The following is a 26,056-nucleotide window of genomic DNA, read 5'->3' on the forward strand; positions in this document are numbered from 1 at the left end:
ACAGATGGACCCCGGGGCCTGCCCTGAGAAGGGCGTAGCGCTCAGATAGAGCAGCCGCCTCTGCTCCCCTATTCCCTGCCTCGCAGCAGCAACTCCCCGCAGGGCAAAGGTGGCGTGGAATCCCTGCCCGCCTCAAACCTTCTCCCTGGGATCTTAGGGTTGCTCTGTGCCGCTCATGTCCTTTGTCATTACCCGTAATAATGCTTCAGGCCCACTTCTGCTCTTGGTAATACCTCTGCAAACCTAATGCCTTCCATTCTATGCCAAATAATGTCTCGGGCTCTGTATTTTCTTACATTATTATCCAGTGGCCCCTGTCTTAAAGGCTACTGGCTTTGCACAGGTGGTATGGAGAGCATAATTTGATCAGTGGACTATTACTGGTGATCGTGCATAAGGAGGAAAGAGCCCAGGTGGATTCTCAAAGTGAGATATGACAAAAATCTAAAACGGGTCGGCAACCTTTCAGAAGTGGTGTGCCCTGTCTTCATTTATTACTCTAAGGTTTTGCGTGCCAGTAATACATTTTAAACTGTTTTAGAAGGTCTCTTTCTAAAAGTCTATAATATAACTAAACTATTGTTGGATGTAAAGTAAGTAAGGTTTTTAAAATGTTTAAGAAGTTTAATTTAAACCTACATTAAAATGCAGAGCCCTCCGGACCAGTGGCCAGGACCCGGCCAGTGTGAGTGCCCTTGAAAATCAGTTCTCGTGCCGCCTTTGGCCATAGGTTGCCTACTCCCGCTCTAAAATGTACACATACTTGTTACAGACCTACTTTTCAGGATAGGACTGCACTTTAAAAATAGCTCTTTTGTACTCACTTTACTATATCTCATTTTAGAGGAGGAGAGAGGGAGAGGAAATGGAAACAGGTAGGGAGGGGGAAAAGATTAGGAGGAACAGCTCCCTTCACTTACTTTCTTTTATCTCCATTTCCTTTTTTGTCCTAATAGTCTCTGCTTGGTCTGATGTGTTTGTTTCACCTGTTCCCTTCATTCCTTTAGTCTGAGGCTGTGGTGCCTCAAAGCTTTACATATCTTATTTTCCACCCGTTTTAGTCAGTATAACAGAGTGTAGGCCACAGAACAGTCATACTTGATGCACATAGTTACACCACTTACAGTTGTAAGTTATGTGGTTAGAGCACTCCTTTGACTCTTCCTAAATCCATACAAAATAAAAGTCTCAAACTATAGTAAAAAACACTAGTAGTATGTAGATAGGGCAAAAACATATATAAATTTCTGAAAAAAAAAATCTTTAAAACCTTAAATTTAAGTTTTATATCTTTAGTCTGTGGTCACTATTTGCATTATAATTCAAAAGTGATGAAAGATCCACATGCATGATGGTTTGATTCAATCTGTCTATATCGACTAGATGAAAGTATTCATACATGGTTTTTAATCCGCCATATGAAAATATTTTAATGACAAAATATAATAGGTGCTAATTAACAGAATATTAGCATAACCTTGAAAACATTAGCAAGAGAATCAGCTGCCCATTAAGTATCATGAAACTTTATTGAAAAAAAAAAAAACATTCCAAAATGAAGCTAGACAAGTGTCTGGAGTAAAAAAATATATATATATGATTAGGTGCAATAGCAAACTCATTGTGGGAGGAGATGCACACCAGCTGCCTGATCCTCTTTCACATTTATTATGTATTGATTCTGTTAAAAAAAACCCACTAAGAAGTTAGTTGTTGTTTTCATAATAATCCTGAGATTAAACTATTTGAAAGTTCACATTCATTCTATGGTGAGAAATGTTTAATGGCTGCGTAGAATGTTTCAAATAAGATTTTATTATAGTCTTCTTTATATACCCCCCATCTCTTTATTCCTCTCTTTTTAGTAAGATGGGGGCACTACTGACTCTATGGAATTCTACCCACACACAGTTATAGGCAGTGCCCAGAGTGTGGCTGGATGTAAATTTCCAATGGGAGCATGTAATCTTCTAAAACAACTAAAAAAAAAATAATAATAATAACCCTCAAATTATTCCCTTTTATAGGCTAGATTCAGTTCACCTGTGAGGTGGTAGATCCATGCAACAGCACCCCTTCTGGTCAAGTATGGCACAGCCCTGGGGCTTACAGCCTAGCAGTCCTGATACCCAGGAGTCTGAAAACCCTTTCTTCACTCACAAGTTTGTCAGTAGGGGTACCCAGGACCACCCATTCCATGGGGTTCCAGCTCAGAGGCCTCAAGCTAGATAAACAGGATCAGGACTCTTCAACAGATAGTGCCCTGAGCGCCTTCCTATCTTCCCCTGGATCTCTGCAGGCTCTCTCACCTGTTGGTCAGTTCATCCCCTCCTGTGCTGTTGTCTTTGGGCAGCTGTTTAGTAGCTTGCTGCCAGAAGCTCCTTTCTCTAGCCTGCTCACTCCTCTGGCAGCCACCCCACCTTTCTGCTTCCAAGCATTTTTATCCTCCCAGCTGCTGTGAGACTGCCAATCAGCAGTGGTTGGCAGTGCTTGTATTCACCCTTTGGTTGCAGGCCTAGCATGGAGTTACATCCACCCCATGACAACCTCACATAAGTAGTTCCATTGATTCTGCTCTTCTGAGTAAGAGGAGGATTTCACTCTTCATAGTATTCTGCCTCCAACATAATCTATCATGATGCTATGTCTGATGCAGGAAAAGCGTGCTTCTGGAGTCCTTGTATACATTAAGGAAATGGGATATATAGCCTGTGCTGGGAGATGGAGCAGACTCTGGAACAGCACATGCCAGCAGTAGAACATTGATCTCAACCGCTCCGGAATGTGACCATTGTTGGAGAAAAGTCACATTCATCTCCACTGTATTTCCATTTTCTTTAATGAAGTTATACAACAAATGAATTTGAGTGCCTCTAATTGAGACTGGTGTCTTGAAAAAGAATCCTCAAATCCATATAGGAATCTTCTACCCCATTATAGTCATGATAAATGTAACAGAGAATTCAAGCATTAATGTAGAGTCCTTATGACATCCTCCATAAAACTTGCATTATGGTTGGTAGGCAAAAATAAACAGTTAAATCCTGGTCCCACTAGAGTCAGTTGGCATTTTGGTATTGACTTCAGTGGAGACAGGATTTCACCCATAGTAGGTAAGAAAAAAAGACCTACATTGCTGAAATTGAAAAAGTATATTTTGTGCTTATCTGCTTTGGAGAAATCATTCCAGAGTAATTCATGTGTAAAAATATGAGCACTATAATCCTGCCAGGGTCACATTCAGGTGACAATTTATGCACCCAGCCTTCCCAAGATTTTAAAAGTTTTAATAACATTATACTTGCAGTGTCCATCGGGGCCACTGTATCCTTTTTCCTACTTTTTCTGGGGCCTTTTGGACAAACATGCTACCCACTTGATTATACACCTGGCAAATTTCCCAACATGGTCACATTATTCTTGCAAGGAAGATGTTGCACAAGTTGAACAGATCCCAGGAAATTAACTTTTCAGTTTAATGGCACGGCAATATTAGAATCATAGTACTTAAGTAAGAGCAGACTACAACTTTGCATGGAGGATTAGATTTTTTGTGTTTTTAAATGAAGGATCTGCTACTGTATTTTTCCTGGGGACTCAGTTCAAACTGTGAACCTGATTTAAATTCTACTTTGTTTCCCATTTGTGGTAATAAAGTTTAAGATAAATTTTATATATTTAATATTGGATCACTTCAACAGAGCATGACTTGTGCATCCAATATTTGTTTAAAATATAGATTATTACTACAGATATTAAATACAATATTTTTGTTGAAGAAGACGCTGCAGCCATGTAAAATAAAAGTGAAAATTTTAGTATGTTTTTATAAAAGTAAGACGTTTCTGAACAGTTTGCATTTCTGCAAGTTTAAGGAAAATCAGCCATTTGTATAACAACAGTAATATAGGTTAGTTCAATGCAAATCCCAAATTTCACAGAGTAAAGAGGTCAGTTTGGGGTCTTTTGTCCTCCAAGTTACTAGCACTTCTGAATGGTTGTGATTGAGGGTCCTGAGTTCGGTAAGCCTCCCTATGAGGCGTGCAAAATGCTGTGGATCTTCTGGATGATAAATTTTTGAATATTTGTACAAAATACCTAAAAGGGGTTCTTGGAGTTTTTCCACGTGTTGTTTGTTTTTTAGGAGTGGGCGATCTGCAAAACAACAATAGTATATTAACATAATTTGGGATCCAAATCTGATCACTTTATTTTCTATGAGTAGTCCCATTAATTTTGGTGAGACTACTCATTTGAATGATAACAGGATTTGACATAAATGAAAGGCATAAAATGAAATGCAATGATTAGCGAAATTGAACTCTCAAGAAATATTATACATTGAGGAAAAAGTATAGCAAAGCAAAATAACACATAAAACACTTTTTGCTTCTTAGGACAGTGGCTTGACCATATTTGATTTGAAAGTGATCAGTTAATTTAAAAAAAAATTAATTTGTATATGTAACATAATTACTTCTTCATTAATCTGAAAAAAGCAACAGAGGGTCCTGTGGCACCTTTAAGACTAACAGAAGTATTGGGAGCATAAGCTTTCGTGGGTAAGAAACTCACTTCTTCAGATGCAAGAAGAAGTGAGGTTCTTACCCACGAAAGCTTATGCTCCCAATACTTCTGTTAGTCTTAAAGGTGCCACAGGACCCTCTGTTGCTTTTTACAGATTCAGACTAACACGGCTACCCCTCTGATATTAATCTGAAAGTTTACCTGAAAAAAATATAATAGTTGCTACAAGTAGGGCATATTCCGTCTCAGTCACATTAAGTTCTCCCATGCTTCTGTAGAAGTAAAATAGCGCAGTGATAAACTCCTCAGTGATACCTTTAAAAATGAAATCAAACTATTGAAAAATCAATCCAGGAGCAAACTTGTGTTGCCATTGTCAATTCATTTTCTCAAAAACTTTTGAGTAATTTTAAAATCCTCAAACTATTTCATCTCAAAATTATTAGCAAATTTAGTAAAAGAATGATAATTCTTGAGGTATTGAGGGCTCATCTACCTGTGGTAGTTGTGGAAGTTGGACTCTCTTCACTGTGAGATATTTCCATGGAATAAATAGTGCTTTTATCAATGTCTTGAACATGACAATACACAGCATGATCAGAAAATCTTACATGACCTAGAACAGGAAAACAATATTAAAAGTCCACTTCTGCATTTAATTTTACTCTATTTAAACATTGGGTTGCAAATGTTTTGCAAATGAGTCCTAGACAAGAGTACACTATTTGTAAATCCAATACAGGGGATACACAGTACAGTTAAGTTCACATACCTCCCCACCCAGACAATATTCTGTTGTATAAACATTCCAGAAGCACTGGTACCTCTTTGGGGCTAATGAGAGGCAAGAAAGTTATTTGTTGGGGTCTTTTAAAAAAGTGAAGGGTAGGTGGACATTATTATCAAAGCTATTATAAGAAAAACCCTTCTATGCTTGAATGACAAACCCATTTAGGTGCAGTGTCCAGAGGAGCCAGGCTTGCTGAAAAAAATAAGTCAAGAAATACAAAACTGTTGTTTGAATTCACACAACTGTTAGCATTAAAACTTACTTACTTTCACTCACTGATGACTGGCATTCATTAACTCTTTGATTATATATCTGGGCCGAACGCAAAAACATTGCTTCCACCGTTGAACCTTTTAACAATGCAATCTGGTCATCATTGGCTAAACTTTCAAATCCTGTATTCAATAAGATTCAAAATTAGGGGTGGCTGTTTGGCCTCAGGCTACCAATATAAGTTACCAAAAATTATTAGTCTCTGGCTTTAAGAGACAGTAGGAACCGTAGTTGCATCAAAGGCAAGATCCTTGTACCAAGCAGTAAAGGAGCAATCACAGCTAGCAGAGTCTTGTGGTCTTTCTAGATACTTTACATGTACATAGGAATTGACATCATGGATCAGACCAGTGATCCATCTAGTCCACCATTCTGTCAATGACAGTGGCCAATACTAGAAATTTCAGAGGAAGGTACAAAAAACCAGTAGACAATTTTGGAATAACCTGCCCTGCAGCCAGAGGACTTATATCCTATACATTTGTTATCTTGTCTGGTGTAACTGTGGATGTTCTGTTTAGCCACAGACATGTACTCACCTCTTGGCCTCCTACAAGAGCAAGGGGACATTCAGTTAAATTGCAAGGATTTCTTAATCCTGATCAGCGCAGGTTTACTTAACGGGGTGGTAAACATTCCTGTTTTTCCACTAGTGCTACCACCAGTGAAGCTGTACCGGTGCTAGATACTTAGTGTGAAAATTCCTGCTGTAGACAAACCCAATATCTTTTGACAATGAGTTCTACAAATTAATTGTAACTGTGTAAAAAAAGTATGTCCTTTTATCGGTTTTAAATGTATCACCTTTCAACTAAATCAAACGTTTCCTTGTTTTTGTATTATAAGAGAGGATGAATGGGAGTGCCTGATTTGTCTTCTCTACGCCATTCATTATTTTATTATAGTATACCTCTTTTATTTTTGATACATAAAGTAACTTCACTTTTTGCTGTGACAAAGTGAAACAGAGTTCAGACAATAAGATGAACAATAATTCACTTGCGACAGCATTTCTAATTGTATATTTTTGAGAAAATATGGCTCAATTATTGCATACTGTATATTGTCTGATTTTTGGATTTGGAAAAAAAGGTGGTGAATTGTACTGTTATTGAAGTGAAATGTGTGTCATACATGTTGAGTTGGCTTCTTGAAAGAAAGAACAAGGAACTGCTTCTTTGTTTTTCAAATGCTAGTGAATTAATGGCCTTCCTAATTGTCATTTGCAGTGTTGTTGTAGCTGTGTTGGTCCCAGGATATGAGAGAGACAATGTGGGTGAGGTAATATCTTTTAGTGGACTAACTTCTGTTGGTGGAAGGAACAAGCTTTTGAGCTTCACAGAGGTCTTCCTCAGGTCTAGGGAAGATAACCAGAGTGTCCCTAATTATTAACATTTGCAAATAAAATTAATAATGAATCAATTGAATAGTTTTTCTGAACTGTATATCTTTTCTCAGAGTATGCATGCCACATAAATAAATGTCCTTCTCTTAGAGTAAGGCTAAATTATACTGCTTGTGGTGAAGAGTTTGTTAAATTATTTTAAAAAGTTACCTGGGAGTCTCTTTGTGAAATCCACTAGTACTTGCACATGAACAACTGCTGTCTCTGAGAGCCGCAGAAAACTCTCTTCAGGGTTTGCAGTTTCCTGCAGCTGAATAAAAGAAAGAAAGCAAAATTAGAAACATTGGTATTGCCAAAATACACTGCTAGAATGTGAAAAAATAAATATAACAATATTAATTAATATATCTGTATTGTGTCCTGTTCATTCTGAACACGTACAAACTTCTTTGCTTCCTCTAGGGGAATTGTATATTTTTGATGGGCTGCCACAATGTGATCAATAAGTTGATGTTCCACTGGAGTTAGTTCCATCCTCTCTTGGATCTTTAAAAAAAAGAATCAGATAAATGATAATACATATGTGGTAAGGTAAAAATAATGTATTACAATGAAAAGATACATTTTAAATAGGTAAAATCTCCCACTTTTCCAGGCCTAGTTGTGGATGAAACATGCTTGCTGTTTACTCCCTCATCTTCCACCTTGATGCTACAAAGGAAACTGCTCTTCTGCTTGAAATTCTTTCGGAGTCGTTTTGATTTACACTGGACTTCAGTCAGCAAACCTGTAAGATATATAATTCTGTATCAAAGTATTTATCAAAGTTCAAATACCTATACTGTTCAAAACAAACACTTGTGTTATTATGCAGACTTTGTAAGTCTGGCACCTCAGTAGCTTATCATCTATATGGAAAGCAGCTTCCTACCTATGAATGTTCTCAGATAACAGGTAGTTCCATGTTCTGCCTATGATGGTAGCAACATAATGTGTTTTGTCGGTCAGTTCCTATCAATAGCCTAGATGTGGGCAGGAGTCAAACAGTCTGACGTCACATTCTCTTAACCTAGGCTCTGAACCATATGAACATAAGGGTTTCACATGAAGAATGAACACGCGCAAAATTTATTTTTTATCTTTTTGTAACATGAAAGAGCATTAAACACGCTTATGGAGATCAGTCACAGTTCACCACCTTTAGCTGTCTCTTGATGGCAATTTCATAGACCCTTCTCTGATTCAGTTAAGGTGCCTGACACAGCAATTCTAGATCACAAGTAAGTCTGCATCACTTTAGAGGGGATATTTCCCAAATACTGATGACCAATATGGGTGGAAAAAGAAATACCACAAATGCTCTGAACCTAGGGGAGGACCCTCCAAAGTTAAAACTTCCTAAAGCAAAATAAAGAAACTGGCTTTGGAAATTAGTATGCCAGAGAATTTGTTGCAGTTGTAAGGAGCAGTGAAGCACTTACACTCTGCCAACATTCCCACAGCCTTACACTTCTTCAAGCGACACTCCTGACACTTCCTCCGCATGTACATGTCCATTTCACAGTGGCCACCATTCTTGCATCTATATATTGCATTTTTGGTAATACTACGTCGAAAGAATCCTAGAAACAAAAGATATTCTGGATGATGGGAAGGAATATAAGGAATCTTTGTAATTCCACTCTCAGTTATTTAAAGAGTTACTGTATGGTGTTTCTATAATGAAAGGATCAGATTGATGAAATTTTAATATTTTCTAACAATCTAATAATCATTGATTACTTTTGTTGCTGTTTTATGCCTAATATTAACCAGTGCTTGACCAAGGTAACTCCCTTTCACTCTTTCTAATGATAGGCACCTTACCAATAACTAGAGGGATCTATTAAAAGAGGCAGGGAATCCAGCATAACCCCCCACACTCAATTTTTAAGTAATGGCTCAAACCATATTCCAAGTAGGAGGTCTAACCAACATTCTAACACTTGACACTGTAGTTCCAAGAAAACTGAAATGAGCAAAATAATATAGGTCTGATAGAGGCTGAGAACTCAGTAAAAGCAACATGTTTAGCAGCTTGGAAGAGGGGTGAACAATGAGGTGGCAAAGTTTGCAGATGATACAAAATTACTCAAGATCGTTAAATCCAAAGCTGACTGCAAAAAGTTTCAAAGGGATCTCACAAAACTGGAAGACTGAGGAACAAAATGGCAGATGGAAGTTCAGAGTTGAAAAGTGTAGAGTAATGCACATTGGAAAGCATAATCCCAACTACACATTTAAAATAGGGTCTAAATTAGCTGTTACCACTCAAGAAAGAGATATTGGAGTCATTGTGGATGATTCTCTGAAAACATCCATTCAGTGTGCAGCAGCAGTCAAAAAAGCTAATAGAATGGTAGGAACCAGTAGGAAAGGTAGAGATAATAAGACAGAAAATATCATAATGCCACTATATAAATCCATGGTATACACACACACCTTGAATGATGTGTGCAGTTCTGATTGCCTGTGATGGGATGTACTCTCCACTCCGGCCTTGAAAGAGTTGAATTAGGCCAGGTAGGCCCAATCAATCAATTAACCTGCAAATGGGAGAATTAGGCTGTGTGGAGGCTGCCAATGAGAAGGAAGCTGTGAGGGAACAGGCAGGAGGCCAACAACAGTGTGGGAGACTGCAGGGAGGAAGCCTGGTAAGAAGTAGTCCAGGGAAGTCCAGACCTTAACTGCTCACTATTGGGCCCAGGACTGGAACACAGAGTAGAGGGCAAGCCTGGGTTCCCCTATCATCTACTGCAGAGTGGTATTGCTGGAGGGCAGTGAATGGAAGACTGCCTGAATTGCTGCAGCAGTGATATAGTCAGGGCAGCGGGCATAAGGACTGCCTGACGCTGCTTGTGCAAGGGAACTCTGACAGACCCCCTGGAAGGGGAAATCACAGTGTGACCTGGCCACACTGCCAAGTCACAAAGAAGCCATACTGCGACTCAGTGAGCAGGAGAAGAGCTGCAACAGTGGAATAGAAGAAAGGGGGTAATCCCCAGAATTGCCAGAAGGGGGTGCCACCCAGTGATGAGTAGACCACCTTGTGACACTGCCCCGTCTCAAAAAAGATACATTAGAATTGGAGAAAGTACAGAGAAGGACAACAGCAATGATTAGGGGTATGGAACAACTGCCATCTGAGAAGAGATTAAAACGACTGGGGATTGTTCAGTTTAGAAAAGAGATGACTAAGGTGAGATATGATAGGGGTCTATAAAATCATGAATGGTGTGGAGAAAATGAATAAGGAAGTGTTTTTTATCCCTTCACATAACACAAGAACAAGAGGTCACCCAATGAAATTAATAGGTAGCAAGTTTAAAAGAAAAATAAGGAAGTATTTCTTCACACAATGCACAGTCAACCTGTAGAGCTCGTTGCCAGGGAATTTTGGGAAGGTCAAAAGCATAACTGGGTTTAAAAAAGAATTACTAAGTTCATGGAGGATAGGTCCATCAATGGCTATTGACTGCCAAAAGCTGCAACTGGATGATGAAGGAGGGATCCCTCGATAGATGCACTGTTCTGTCCATTCCCTCTGAAGCATCTGGCACTGGTCACTGTAGGAAAACAGGATACCAGGCTAGATAGATCATTGGTCTGACCCAATATCACCATTCCTGTGTTCTTATGAATGCACCACACCACTTTATAGGGATTTGTCCATTCTTAGAGCTGTATTATCTGGTTCCTGAGAAATTAGTTGGTTTCCATGAAGAAGGAACTTTGATAAATGCAAAATCGCAGTGATCCTCAGGAATCCAAGTCCAGCGGAGAGAGAGAAAAACACAGTGCTAATACATAGGCATTATGAGCCAAAGTCACCACCAGCATAAGCAGACACAACTTCACTGAAGTCAGCCAGGCCCGAGAGCCATGTGTAGCATTGTGTGAAATCAGTTTTCACCTCACATAATGTTTACTGTGAAAATAGATATTAATTAAATTCCACAAAAATGTGAAACTGGGACCAGTATTATAACGTATTATCTGTTTCTGATAGCTTCCACAATGTGCTAGGCACTTTTCAAACGCAAAAGGGTGCACAGTCCTTGCCCTGAACAACTTAGAAGCTAAAAGACAAGCAGGCAGATAAAAGATAGAGGAAGAGGAGTAATGTGGATAAAGTGGTCAAGGGGGTAGTTGTCCACTGCAACATATTGCTTGAATAACAATAGCTTTGTGTGTGTGTTGTATGAGAGAGTTCCAGAATTTGTCCAACCTATAGTTCTCATAGCAGCAACAGATCTCTAGGAGGGATTTTAATGTGGTGAGTGTAGTGGTCTTACACATAAGCTCAGGAAGACTTTGTATGCAGTGGGGGAAGCAGGGAAGGATAAGGGTGGTGATGTTTTTTTTACATACCTGACAAATGAGTGGATGAGTCTGGCATCATTGGTGGAACGGAGGGGATGGGGAAACATGTAAAGAGACAAGGGTAGATAAGTACAGAAGAGTTGAGTTATGTAGATCCTTGAAAGCAAAGACAAGAAGATGGAGTCTGATGTAGCAGAGAAGGAGCAGTCAGTAGTGGGATTCAAAGGAGGGGATCCCATAAGTTATTCCACTCTTCAACTAGACTGCAGCTGTCCTCCAAAATGTCAATTGAAAATTAACATAAATATGTTAATTTAAAATTGCACATGTGGAATTTCAGCATGCTGCACTGATTAATATGAGGCACTTTTCTTTTAAATCACAAAATAAAACTACTTGTTCATAAGCCGAATTTTTTTAGTAAAAAAGGGAAGCACCAGAGAAGGGAGTCGGCTTATGAACGAGTATACAGAGGGAAAGGTGGGACACAGCCCCTCCCCCCAACAGAGGGAGCAAGGAGAGGCAGCACAGCCAGAAGGGAAGAGGCGGGGCCAGAGTCTCTCCGCTTCTGGCCACGCTGCTCTCCACCCAGCCTCCGAAGCAGCTGCAGCTCCAAGGCTGGCGGGCTGCAGCCGCGCCGCTCGGCCCCGCCTCCCAGAGCGGGCTGTGGCCATGCCGCCCGGCCGAGCCCACTGGAACATGCTGCGCCCGCACTGCCTGGTCTGGCCCGCCGGAACAGCCTGCAGCCGCGCTGCCCAACCTGCTGGAGCAGCTCCAGCCAGGCCAGAGACATCCTTCCCAGATAAGGTGGGAAGGGATGGGATGGGGAGAGTGTGGGGATCCCAGGCTAGGGGTGGGGTCATGTGGGGGGTGGTCACAGGGGTTACTCCCCTGACCCCCAGCTTCTCCCCCACAAAAAATGTCCCCACCGGTTGCTGTCCTGGCCTGTCAGGGTAAGCAGCTGGTGCACCAGGACACTTTGTTTACTTAGGTTTATCTCCGTGCCTGAGGATGCTCGAGGTAAACAAACCATCTCGGCCCGCCAGCAGCTTATCTTCATGGCCCGGGAGCCAAAGTTTGCTGACCCGTGAACTAAAGGGTTGGCTTATGAACGGGTCATAAAAATTTTCCATTTTTACATATCCATCTTGGGGGGGGGGGGTCGGCTTATAAACTAACCGGCTTATAAACTAACCGGCTTATGATCGAGTATATATGGTATTTCTCCCTTACCTTTACAGCCTTCACAAGTGAGCGCATTGTAGTGGTATCCTGAGGCTTTGTCCCCACATACAACACAGAGCTCTTCCTGACCCTTCATTCGCAAGGAGGAATGACTTAGTCTTGGCCTTTTTAGTCCATGATATCCATCATCATCATTATGGGCAACCATGCAGGGGGGCTTGTTTAATTCACAATTACTGATTATGTACTGCCCATCACTGTACTGAGAATCCAGGCTGTATGTGTTGTATTGTGACTGGGAAGGTTGTGACTGTAACACTGGAGGAAACTGAACAGTTGAATACTGGCAGTAAGGAGTAGCCTGAAAGTCTGAGTCTTGCAGCTGATAATTGATGTGCTCTGGCAAAACATCTAGATAATGAAAAAAATGAGAATAAAACAAAAAGGTTGTGGAAGAATTTGTGACTTCATATACTGAAAATATTAAATTATGTTTATAATGTGTCAATATTAAGAGAAATTTTCAGAAGGGTAGCTTCACTTCTGCACCTAAAAATTGGTGCCTGCAATTTTTCTTAGTAAATTCTTTTCGTGTGTTTGGTCAGTGTCATATTGTGGGCTACTGGAATCCTGTAGATTAGTAATTTAATTTTCCATTGATCGTTAAATTGCAGGAAATTCAGGTAGTGAGAGTTTGGTATACTCACACTTATGCCTGTAGTTCATTAATGTGGACTAAGGTTGAGCTCCAGAAAAGAGGCTGGGTATCAGCCCAGCAGAAAATTTACCCTTAAATAAGTAAACATTTTAAGTAGGGAAACATTTATGTTTTGTATTAAAACACATTCCAGGCACAATATATGAAAATGAAAAACATTAACAAGCAGAGAAGGGCATTTCAGAAATTCCAAAGGGTGACATATTTTACCATCACATACACATCTCAAAGCTGATATTCAACAGACCACAAATACCAGAACATGTTTTATTTAATATTTCTCTGTGTAACCCAGATTTCATATAGTCATATTTGCATTAATATGTTTGTACAGCATTGTAATAGCAGTTGTTTTTACAGTTATTTATCATGTTTCCAGTTGATTTAAAAATGAAACAAAATGTACAAGAATCACAGAAATGTAGGGCTGGAAGGGACCTTGAGAAGCTATGAAGTCCAGCCTCTGTGCTGTGGCAGGTCAAAGTAAACCTGGACCATCCCTGGCAGGTGTTTGTCCAACATGTTTTTAAAACCTCCAATGATGGAGATTCTACAACCTCCCTTGGAAGCTCATTCCAGTGTTTAACTACCTGTATAATTAGGAAGTTTTCCTAATATCTAACTTAAATCTCCCTTGCTAAAGACTATGCATATTATTTCTTGTCCTATCTTCAGTGGACCTGGAGAACAGTTGATCAGTCTTCTTGATAATAGACCTTAACATATTTGAAGGCTTATCAGGTGCCCCCCTGTCTTCTTTTCTCAAGACTAAACATGCCCAGTTTTTTAACCTTTCCTCATAGTTTAGAGTCGCTAAATCTTTTTTTCATTTTTGTTGCTCTTCTCTGGACTCCCTCTAGTTTGTTCACATCCTTCCTAAAGTGTGGTACCCAGAAGTGTATGTAGTACTTTAGCTGAGGCCACTCCACTGCTGACTAGAGTGGGATAATTACTTCTCATGTCTTACATACAACATTCCTGTTAATATACCACAGAATATTAGCTTTTTTCACAACTGCATCACTTTGTTGACTCATATTCAGTTTCTGATCCACTCTAACCCCCAGATCCTTTTCAGCAGTAATACCACCTAGCCAGTTATTCACCATTTTTAGTAGTCCGTTTGATTTTTTTCTTCCTAAGTACTTTGCACTTATCATTACTGAATTTCATCTTATTGAATTCAAACCAATTCTCCAATTTGTCAAGGTTGTTTTGAATTCTAATCTGTCCTCCAAAGTGTTTGCAACCCTTCCCAGCGCAGTGTCACCTGCAAATTTTATAAGCATACCCTCCACTCCAATACCCAAGTCATTAACAAAAATATTGAATAGTACTGAATAGTACTATTACTGCCCTTGCAGGACTCCACTAGATACGCCCTCCCAATCTGACAGTGAACATTGATAACTACTCCTGGCTTACAATCTTTCAAACATTTGTGCACCCATCTTACAGTAATTTCATGTAGACCACATTTCCCTAATTTGCTTATGATGGTCACATGGGACCATGTCAAAAGCCTTACTAAAATCAAGATATATCACATCTATTGCTTCCCCCTTATCCACTGGGTTAGGAACCCCATCAAAGAAGGAAATTAGGTTGGTTTGGCATGATTTATTCTTGACAGCTGCATGCTGACTATTCCTTATCGTATTATCTTCCAGGTGCTTACAAACTGATTGTTTAATAATTTGTTCCAGTATTTTCCAGGTATGAAAGTTAGGCTGATTAGTTTATAATTCCTCATGTCCTCCTTGTTCCCCATTTTAAAGAAAGGTACTATGTTTGCCTTTCTCCAGTCTTCTGGGACTTCACCCGCCCTCCAGGAGCTCTCAAAGATAATTGTTAATGGTTTTGAGATTGCTTCAGCTGGTTCCTTAGCTACCCTAAGATGAATTTCGTCAGGCCCTGCTGACTTGAATGCTTCTAGTTTATCTGAATATTCTTTAACCTGTTCTTTCCTCTTGTTAAGAATATGTGTGCATATTTCAGTACATTATGTATCATGTTTCAGTCTACCTTTCAAGCCTGATCCAAGGAGCACTGAAGTATCTTGAAAGTCTTTTTGCCTTAAATGGGCTTTTGATCAGGACTTTAGTGTTCACTCATCCAGAACCAGATACTAACTTCAATTACACAATCACATTGGAGCGGAAGCAATAGTCATAGGGCCTTTACAGTATGTCTGGAATAGTTGAATGACATCTAGACTTTTAACCTTTGTGTGCCAGAGGACAACAAAAAAACTGCTCCGTGCAACCCTGCGATAAAACTGATGGTCAGCATATCACACTGAATGCACAGATTTTTGTACCTGAATTATTTTAATGAATTTTGAATATCTCTCACTGGTTATTTCATAGATTCCAAGGCCAGGAGAGACCACTGTGGTCATCTAGACTGACCTGTATAACAAAGGCCCTGGAGCTTCCCCAAAATAATTCCTAAAGCATATCTTTTAGAAAAACATTGAATCTTGATTTTAAAATGTACAGTGATGGAAAATCTGCAATGACCTTTGGTAAATTGTTCCAATGGTTAATTACCCTCACCGTTAAAAATTATGCCTTATTTCCAGTCTGAATTTGTCTAAGTTCAACTTCCAGCCATTGGAACATGTTATACCTGTCTCTGCTAGACTGAAGAGTCCATTATCAAATATTTGTTCCCCATGTAAGTACTTATAAACTGTAATCAAGACACCCCTTAACCTTCTCTTTGTTAAGATAGAATCAAGGAGCTCAATCTGTTTATCACTATAAGGCAAATTTTCTAATCCTGTAATCATTCTCGTGGCTCTTCTCTGAACCCTCTCCAATTTATCAACATCCTTCTTGAATTGTTGGCACCAGAATTGGACACAGTATTCCAGTAGGGGTCACACCAGTGCCAAACACAAAAGTAAAATAAGCTCTCTAGTACTATTTGAGATTCCCCTCTTTATGCACTCAAAGATCACATTAGCCCTTCTGGGCATAGCATCACTTTGGGTGCTCATATTCAGCGATTATCCAGCACGACCCCCAAATCTTTTTCAGTCACTGCTTCCCTGGATAGAGTCCCACATGACATCCGGTAAGTATGGCCTACATTCTTTGCTCCTAGATATTACGTTTAGCAGTATTACAACACATATTGTTTTCTTGTGCCCAGTTTACCAAGCAATCCAGATTGCTCTGTATCTGTGACATGTCCTCTTAGTTATTTACCACTCCCGCCAATTTTTGTATCATCTCATACTTTTTTTATCAGTGATGACTGTACCTTTTCTTTGAAGTCATTAATAAAAATGTTAAATAGCATAGGGCCAAGAACTGATCCCTGTGGAAGCTCACTAGAAACATGCTTGCTTATCATTCCCCATTTGAATGTATAAGTGCCTAGATCTTTAAGGTAGGCACCTTTTGTAATAATAAACCAAAAGAAAAGAGTAACTGCTGCAGACAATCTGAGTTTTCATAATACTTTCATTTTTCTTTACTCACCATAATATTGACTGGGTTCAGCAAGACAGTACCCATCAGATACAGTTACAAAGGTATTTGCCATACTCTGCTCCAGCTCCCACTGTTTCATTCACTTTGGTGTATGATGGGCTTTTAAGAGGAAAATCTGAGGAAGTAGAACATTGCCAGTTACTTCAAAAGGCAAGACTCAGGCTTTCATTAGAAAGAAGACAAACATTACTTCAGAAAGAATTGTTGTGGGAGGCAGGTTAAACAGCCCTGAAAAAAAGAAACATCTCCAGATAATGAGGCCATTTGCGAATTATGAGAGAAATGCAGATAGGTGGAAAGTCACTGTGAGTCTACAGCATTTCAGACTGTCTTGGTGCTAATGAACAGGGTTGAGGATTCATTTATAAGTCTTCTCATGTCGCTGATTTTACTCTAAACTATGTTCCCATTCCAAATAATTAGCCTAGGATTAATATTCTCCAACACTAATCTCATAGCAGCAGTGGAGTTGCTCTGAAGCCACTACTGCAGCCTAAAGTCTGGTGTAGCTGCCATACATAGCCTTAGTGTCCTTCTCTTCCTCCACAGTGGGAAAGGATTAGGGGAACTGCATTGATTAAAGGTACCAGTCAATTTGACTTCTCCAGAAGAGGTGAGGCTCCAAAGGGGGCCTCACCACTAAGATATTAATAGTCTCTCCTTTAGCAAAGAGGAGGGATGACAAAGATGAAGAAGGCAAATGATCATATGGTAAAAATAAAAAGTGCATGATAGGAGTGAGTACAGAGGGTCAAAGAGATGAAAAGTACCAGTCTGACAGCCTTGGACTCAGAAGTTCTATGCATATCCCCAGAGCAAGTACAAGATGGGCAGTGGCAGTGCAAACTTCTGGCCAGCACTGTCCCCAGCCAATATGCTTCAACTCAGCTCAGGAGGAACCATCTGTAGAGATGAAAAGGGACGTTAACTCTCCATGGCTCACTTGGTTCTTGACCCCTCTGCTGAGCTTTGTGACCAGTAGGGGGGTGAGACAGCAGACAAGGGTGGCAAATTAGCACTAATTGTGATGTTGATTTTGCTATTTTATACGTCACAGAATATCATAAATGAAAGCTCATTCTGTTAACTGTGAAGTTGCTTTCAAAGAATTACAGGATTTGATTAAATATAAAGTCAATATTTTGCTAAATCCAAAACTCAGCAGTTATTTTAGGTAACAACAGGATAATGTGGGCTTTAACACCTATGAAAATGCTGCATGCTAGAGAACTTCAGATTAATACCTACTGAACTGGGCTGAAAATACTGTAATTAAGCCACATTTCTGACTATTGAAATCATCACAGTAAAGCTATTTTAGGTAATATTTAGAAGTTTCTAAAGTTGATTAATCATCATAATTTTCTCTCTAAGTACTGAACAGTTGGACTCATGATTAATGAGGCACCTTACTTCACGGGAGGAGGGATACAAGGAATGCCTGTCTAAAAAAATGTAAAATGTCTAAAACATTTCTAAAATAAACTTTATGTAAAATATGTAGTGCGTACAAAACATATGCTGTAACTGAAAACTTGTATGAAATGCTGAAATGTGCTACAGAAAAAGAATATAGTATATACTCACACTATGGATACATCTGTATTTGAGCTGGGAGATGTGATTCCCAGCTCGCACAGAGGTACTCACACTAGCTTTGCCTCAATCACATCCCCAAGATCAAATGTAGATGAACCCTAAGAGAGATGCACTTTTTACATTTCTACTGAAACTTTTATCCCAAAGAAATTCACAGTTGATACAAAAATTATTGCACTGCAGCCACCAAGCACATAGTATGCTCCACAATGGTTTGGGGGAGATCCTAGGTTAAACTCTTACGGTATGTCTACACTGCAGCTTGGAGCACTACTCCCAGCCTAGGGAGACAGACTAACTTTGCTCTAACTAATGCATTAAAACCAGCAGTGTAGACATTGCAGCCTGGGCATCAGCATGGCCTAGCCACCTGAGCTTGGATCCACAGGGTCAGGCAGGCTTGTACTTGGGTGGGTAGCTCATGCTGCAACATCCATGCTGCTATTTTTAATGCTCTAGCTTGAGCAAAGCTAGCATGTGGCTCTCTGCCTACCCAAACTGGTAGGCACACTTTCCTCTGCAATGTAGACATATCTGTACTCTGAAAGAAAATGACGGCATCATGGGATCAGTAAGGACTCCTGCAGAGCAGATAAGAGCTTGGATCTTAAGGGCTCACCTGAAAGATGGTCACAGCAGGGTACATGGAATAGTTTATCTACTGTACCTGAGAAGATGATTTTATGACTCCAGGGAATCTGAACTGAAGCCATATCTTGAGGCATATACCTCCTCTCCCAAAATATACATTAATACCCTCCCCCAGCATAGACATATCCATGGAATAGAAAACTTTCCACTCATGTCACCAGCACAAGGAGAAAAGGTGCTGTGAGGCTGGAATGCTGCCATTGTGTTATCTCTGCTAGTAAATATTTGTTTGAAAGAGAGTGACTCAATGAATCCTGGGTGGGGGCCTTATCAATCAGATCAATTTGGCATGGACAAAGTCTAAATTTTTTCCTTCGGTAAATATGCATTTTTTTAAACTGATGTGTGTGTTTCCAACATCCTTTTGATGGTTGTTCTATGTGAAAAAGTATTCCAAAGTAAAATAAAGTTACACTGATCCAGTCTATCAAAAATGTAAATTGAGCATACAAAACCCACATTCACATCTGTAATGTGTCAGATTAATTAAATTGATCCTGATATAATGAATTAGTCTTTATTCAGGCAAAGTTTCCACTGACTCAAATGAGTGTTACTTGAGAAAGGATTTCAGGATTGGGCTCTTTGTGATGGTCTTTCAAGGTCATGGAGAAACAAAAGTTAAATTATGTTCTATATTTCATCCAAAAAATGACATGAGAACATTAAGGTTGCATAGCAAAGCTCTCCACAGTTAGGAAATGCCAAATTACGATTGAACATTCAACTTTAATTCTATCATCTTGTGTTGTATGCATTACAGTATGGGGCTAGTTCCACAAGAGGAGATAGGTGCCAACATTTAGGCACCACGGGGATCCTCAAAATTCTTGCTCAGCTGCTGCCATCTAACCCTGGAGGCACCTTAAGTTCCTATATATCTATATTTCCACTGTTAAATTCCCAAGTCACATAATTTTCTGCTAATGAGCATACCCACAGCTGCCTCAGTCTAAGCACACGGTGCCTATCTCACACTTAAGCCCCAGTGGGATACTCAAATTAGGCATCTGTCTATCTACCCTGCGGGATGCAACACAGTATGCATAATCAGAGCATGCCTGACCCCACATAAAACAGCCAGGCTGGGGGAGGAGATGGCAGCCTCCCTTATAACCAAGTGGTTAAGGAACTCACCCAGGATGTGGGAGACCTAGACTCATTTCCCTTCTCTGCCTGATGTGGAGAAGGGATTTAAACTTGGGGTGTTCCTCTAGTTAGCTGAGTTCCCCAACCACTGGACTATAGAGTCAGTCTGACATGCTCTCTGACCCAATACATAGTTAATTATGTATACAAAGTGGTATAACTTTAACAGGGGAAACGGAGAGAGAGACACACAGCCAGTGGTTAGGGCACTCTCCTGAGAAGTGGAAGACCCAAGTTCATATCCATTCTCCATAGCAGGTAGATGGGGGAATTGAACCTGGATTTCCCACCTGCTGGTTGAGGGTCCTAACTACTGGGCTAAAGATAAGAGGACTACTGCTGCTACTGCCTCCTGCCCCCAACATTTCATGTAAAAAACAACTTAGGTGCCTAACTCCAGGAGAAGATTCACAGCTGAGAATCCCTACAGAGATAGGCACCTAGCTCCTTGCAAGGCTAGGGCTTAGCGCGCTCCCCTTTCCTTGGCATTTCCTATTGGCTAACTTGGCAGCACCCTGCTCAGCATGTTGGTTTTTGTGGATCCTAGTCTGAGACACCCAACTCTCCCCATGCATTATATAGGGAGCCTAGGTGCTTAACTCAGGTCTGTGGATTGCTAAGCACTGCAATAACTAAGTCCCTTTGTGATTCTAGCCCAGGGGCCTTAATTATATGTTCACAGTTATATATGTGAATGTCAGCTGTGACCGCTGAATTTTCAGCTTACACTGGGTCAGTGTAAACTGGAGTATTTCTTCACTTTAGAAAACAATCAAAATTATATTAAAATGAAGAACCACATGTTTATTTGAGAATTAACTAAAGGCTGTATATTGTCATCATGATGCATATGCACAAGGAACTGGAATTTCCTGACTTTGAGACACCATTTTTAATATAGTTTTCAGGTATAAAATTGCCTTGGAGGGGTGAGTAGTAAATAAAAAATATGGAAAATAGAAAAAATACTAAAAGAAGGAACTTCAATCTCCAGGACATTAAAGCTCTGCTGGTTTGCAAAACTGACAATACCATGTGTATATGCTATAAACTGGAATCTATAAACTCTCTCTCTCACATTTGAGCAGGTCGGCAAGAATGAGGCCTTCACCTGCAAATCGTATGAAGTGCAGAGTTCTTGTGGTGCCTCAGAGCAGAGCACCTACATGCACATCTACAATGGGTGCAGCAGCTGTCTCTAATCTCTTACAGTTTACGAGGTTTGGAGGGACTGAACCAAGAACTCTGTGGAAGTATTTCCTCACCCCACATGTCTACCTGCAGTATTCCTTTCACATACTCTAAGTTAGGCATGCATACATACAGAACACAGCCTTCCTTAGTTGCCCATGCTGAACTTAGCAAAAAAAATTCAATTGCTCCGCATGCAATTTTCAAAGTATCATAACTTGATCAAATCATAACCAGATTTCACCAGAACACTCAAAAGCTCTTTTCCTCAATGACAGCTGTTTCTCTGACAAATTTTAATGTTTTACCCCAGTCAGAAGAGTTACAACCATTTTTTTTATAATGGAAAAAGAATATTACACACACACTTCTCTTATTCAACCATTATTACTTACACTTTAAAAAGAAAAGAGAAAAAAATCACCTTTGCACAGAGATGAAGTCTGGGGAATTTTAACCTAAAAAGTAAACATTTCTGAAAGTTGCGACTGAAAACGGGGTGTTAGACTGGGAACTGTGATGCACACCTTAATGAGAGCAATCATATCAGTTATCTAGGATCACAATTAGTGCCACATTTAGGGCCCAACACTTTAGTCCTTAATTAGGCTGCTTTAAGGTGAGTTTTCATATATAAAGATACACATTATGCCCTGCTCATTTTTTACTGTTTCTGATGATGCTAAGCCTTTTCTATGGAAAGTCTTTTTTCATAGTTATTAGGAAGCATATAAAAGAAATAAATGTCCTTTCCACAATGAGTTAGCGAAAATTTTTAAGAATTGCCTAATTGATTGACAAAGATTAAAGTCAATGGTACTTAGGCTCCTAAGTAACATAGGCACATCTGAAAATCATACTGTTTTACTTTTCTAACCTTACTTTTGATAGTATTAAATCTCCATCAGGTGACAAAATGTAAACTGGAACATCTACTGAAACAGTAGGTTATCCATCCACTGTAAATCTTGCGTGTCATACAAAGGTTCAGGAATATTCAGCTATTAGTCCTAATCAAAGGATTTGTCAGTCATCTTCAGTTTATCAAAAGTGAAGGGAAAGTGACGTTTTAATGGTAAACTCATCAATGTATAAAAAGTAAAGTATGAACTCGTGACACAAAAACATCTGAGTCACTTACCAGAAGTCACGTATACAAACTGAAGACATACTGTGCATCTGTTTTCATGTTATTAATGGCAGAAGATGCTATGTTGTTTTTCATAATTTTATTATGATAACTATTACAATGTGGAACATATTTCTTTAAGGAGACCCTCCAGGGAGCTCTTCAAAATGTCTGAATTGACAGTACATTAACATCTATCGTAAATATTTTGACAGTTGTGTCAAAAGGGAAATTTCTTGTTCCAAAGGAATGTCAGGAACTTGAGCTGAAGGTCTTTTAGATTTATTTAGTGCACCCTATATCCTGGGAAAGAAAGCATGAATGAACAACCACACGAATTAGGCAGTGGATTTCAATCTCAGTTTTGATTCCAGCTTTGTTTTGTCTCCGGAGTGGGAGTTGTACTTTCTGAAGTTATGAAAATTAAACCAAGAATTGACAAGAAGTTACCAGCCACTCTCACTGGCTATTATATTCTGATATCCCAGGCAGTATATTTGGCTGCACTCAAAAGGCAATCCTCTAACCACATCGGTGATTAAACTAAGAGTGGATTCATTTTGCAAAGAAAGCTAATAGAATCAGATAACATAGTGCTGCATAAATCAGGCCTTTTAATAATATGAGCTCTGGTGGGGATTTTTGTTTTATTTTGGATTTTTGTTTTTTAATATGTGAAGAATCCCAAATCAAACTGCTCTCTGAGGAAAGCTTACCCCCCCATCCCGTAAATGGTATTTGCTCTGTTCATCTGTCTGTATGGTGTCTTTTTTGGGACTTTCCGTAACAGGGATTGCTTTATCCTATTGATGGATAGTTTTGTATGTGACGATTTTGTAATCTCTGCTACTTATTTTTAAATAATTGCTATGTGTGTAATTATTTAAAAGGAATAATTTAAATTAATTGGAAAAATAAAGGGAGACAGGTCCTTTATAACTGTATAGCTTTGATGTCTGCCTGTCTGGTTTGTTGAGAATGGGTAACATTGAAATGGATCCACCACTAAAAAAAAGTTAGTTTAGAAGGACATCAACAATTAAATTAATTAAATTTTTACACAGTTAACAGACACATTTGTACTTCAGACACAGGATTAATTTTACCACCAAATCTAATCCTGAATGTCACACAGAATCCTTGGGGCTTAGAAGCTGCCATTGCATAATAATTATATGACTAAAATACTTCTGATTATTATTGCACTGAATTTTGCACTTCCTTGTTATCTTCAGGAGGGAAAAATGCATCTCTTGAATGGCCAGTATATTGTAGGTCACCAAAGCAGTTTACATATGTCTAATACTCCTAAAACAAAATGATTGGCAGTAAAGAACACCTTATTTAAAAGGTATAATTTTTTCTATTGTTCCTTGATCAGCATTTTAAAAATCAGATGACAAAAGTGTTCTAAACTGCAAATATCTTAATAGAGCACAGTTAATTTTTGTGTAGACTGATACTGTAAAATCCACAAGATTTTAGAGAACTGAATAAAATACTTACATACAGTAGTTCTGGAGAGAATGCCCTCTCTTCCTAGAGTGGGTCTGTGAGGATGCAGCAGTTACTTCAACTTTCTGATTTCCAGCTGGAGCAAACTGGGCCTTTTCCCTATTTATCAGTTTCTTTGCATACACTTAGGCTCCAGACACTCTGCAGACCAACGCTTCAGCCTATCTGAGACACAAACTTCCCACACAGCCCTTCCTAGGGTCAAAGCAAGGGCAGCTGCAAGTCCACATAAATCAAATAATAACTGTATCATCAGGGACAGAGGCCACTGGGAGTCTCACGTCATATTTTCCCAGAGTTCTCTCTAGGCAGCTTACTAAATATTTTGCTTTCTTGATAGAGTTTGACATTCTCCTAATTTAATTGCTTAACACTGGCATCTCTGCACATTAATAGATAACATACGTTGCTTAGTAAGAGAGCACTGCAATAGTATTATTTTAACATATATATGTGCCATAATAAATTGAATTTGGAAACTTTATGTGAGGCCAGTGTCTCTAAACTATGTAAACATTAAACTTTTTCTACATATTTTAATTTTAACATACTGTGCTGCTGTATTGTACAGGAAGATTAATCCATGTCTCCACTACACATTGGCTATAGTTTTGCCATTTGTTTGTAAGCACTTAGGCAGCTGTTATGGCTGTGTATTTTATAATTTGAACATACCTAGAATTTTACAGCTCAGGATCACTCAGGATCCTAACAGCACATAATTCTGATGTGCACACCTCCAGAATGGGCTCCAGAGAAGTTTAGGAAATCTCTGTATGTGGGTCTTTTGTAGTGATTTTCTGTTGTTTCTTTTCATTTATAAAACGTTGCATAATCTGAACCTTGGCATTCTTAACTGCCCATGAAGAAGTTAGTGCTACTTTTTTCATTCAATTAACCAGAATAATTTGTGCTACATTGTATTATGCACACTTTTGCCGTACGGTGCTGTTCTGTATTCTAGCATATTGCATTGCAGTTGAGCAGTCTTAGAGAACAGTTGCTTAGCTATATTTCTTTATACCAATTTCACTTTTGTGAAAGAACTCAAAGCTCCTCCATTCTGAAAGATTTTTGTTGATTTAGCTATTACAGCAATGGGCTTTTGGGACTTCCTAGGGTACAATATAAGAGTTTTGGGGTTCAGGGCCTTCTCTCATTAAGCATCATGATTCTCCTACTCCCTGCCTGATATGATGTTGAGGAAGCATCAGATGGTTTAAATTTGGACTCAGGTCACATTTCATATGTGCCCCTGGTTTTACTGACATTTCACATTTACAACAGCAGTTTTTGATGTTACCACAGGATTAGCTGCTCATTTCTATACTTTTTTTTTTGCTATGACAAAGCCACAACTTTTCTCATTTTTTGCTATAGATTGTTCACAAGAACCAGTCAATCTGGATAGCATATCTTAGTTCCCAACACAGCAAATTAATTCAAACAAACAAATCAAAATAATCATATGAGGCAAATAATCAGTATAAACTGATTACAAATTGTTTAGCAATAAGGTATAGCTCAGGTTTGAAAACACTACTAACCCTATCTGGTCGACAGCATGATGGCAAAGGAAATCACCCAATTCAGTGAACATGCTTTGCTTGACTGGGAAGGTTTACTTCATTTGACTTATATATTCAGGCTCCAGAGATTGATAGAACACGTTGTGTACGTCAGGAGCTGGAGTCTGGAAATACCACGGTACAATGTATGGAAGGCACATGTAAGTTCATATTCAAGAATAATCAGCTGTGATGATGCTGTGAGTCTGACCTGAAAGACCCTCTTATATTTGTCATGCCACACTACTTTAGCAACCTCATTTCATTCATTAGCATCATTGTGGCCCCTTCTACAGGCCATCCTATGTGGTGAAGATGTCTCTATCTATTCAATGGTCTAAGAAATGTGATGAGCGTCTTCTGGAGTCTGAGATCAGCAGACAGTTTGTACAGAAAGTTGCTGTTCCTAAATCCTGTTTTATGTTCCAAGCCCAGCATCAATTAGAACCATAGAATTCAGAACTCTTATGGGTTCGAGTTCTCAGGAGATCTTGTCTATAAATGGTTTGGTATTCAAATAGTTAAAGGAAATCATATCTGTTCCAGCTGGA

General features: G+C 39.2%; 1 protein-coding gene across 6 annotated transcripts; it reads right to left on the reverse strand.

The window, feature by feature from the left end:
- Positions 1-3,796: 3,796 nt before the first annotated feature.
- LOC101949403 (bile acid receptor-like) lies at positions 3,797-24,178 on the reverse strand. Of its 6 annotated transcripts, XM_065591379.1 has the most exons (12): positions 23,929-24,178; positions 17,474-17,606; positions 16,692-16,818; positions 12,531-12,893; positions 8,417-8,557; positions 7,583-7,722; positions 7,377-7,481; positions 7,146-7,245; positions 5,584-5,712; positions 5,024-5,143; positions 4,729-4,842; positions 3,797-4,155 (listed from the first exon to the last, which is right to left on the reverse strand). In XM_065591379.1, exons 3-12 carry the CDS (start codon positions 16,780-16,782, stop codon positions 3,917-3,919), a joined length of 1,542 nt encoding a protein of 513 aa, XP_065447451.1. In that variant the 5' UTR covers positions 16,783-16,818; positions 17,474-17,606; positions 23,929-24,178; the 3' UTR covers positions 3,797-3,916. The 6 variants fall into 6 exon arrangements, with proteins under 6 accessions (XP_065447451.1, XP_065447453.1, XP_065447452.1 ...); XM_065591381.1 differs by lacking the exon at positions 17,474-17,606 and having other exon boundaries at positions 23,933-24,178; XM_065591380.1 differs by lacking the exon at positions 17,474-17,606.
- Between the last annotated feature and the right edge of the window lie 1,878 nt (positions 24,179-26,056).

Source organism: Chrysemys picta, chromosome 4, assembly GCF_011386835.1.
Source record: "Chrysemys picta bellii isolate R12L10 chromosome 4, ASM1138683v2, whole genome shotgun sequence".
Classification (NCBI taxonomy): domain Eukaryota; kingdom Metazoa; phylum Chordata; order Testudines; family Emydidae; genus Chrysemys; species Chrysemys picta.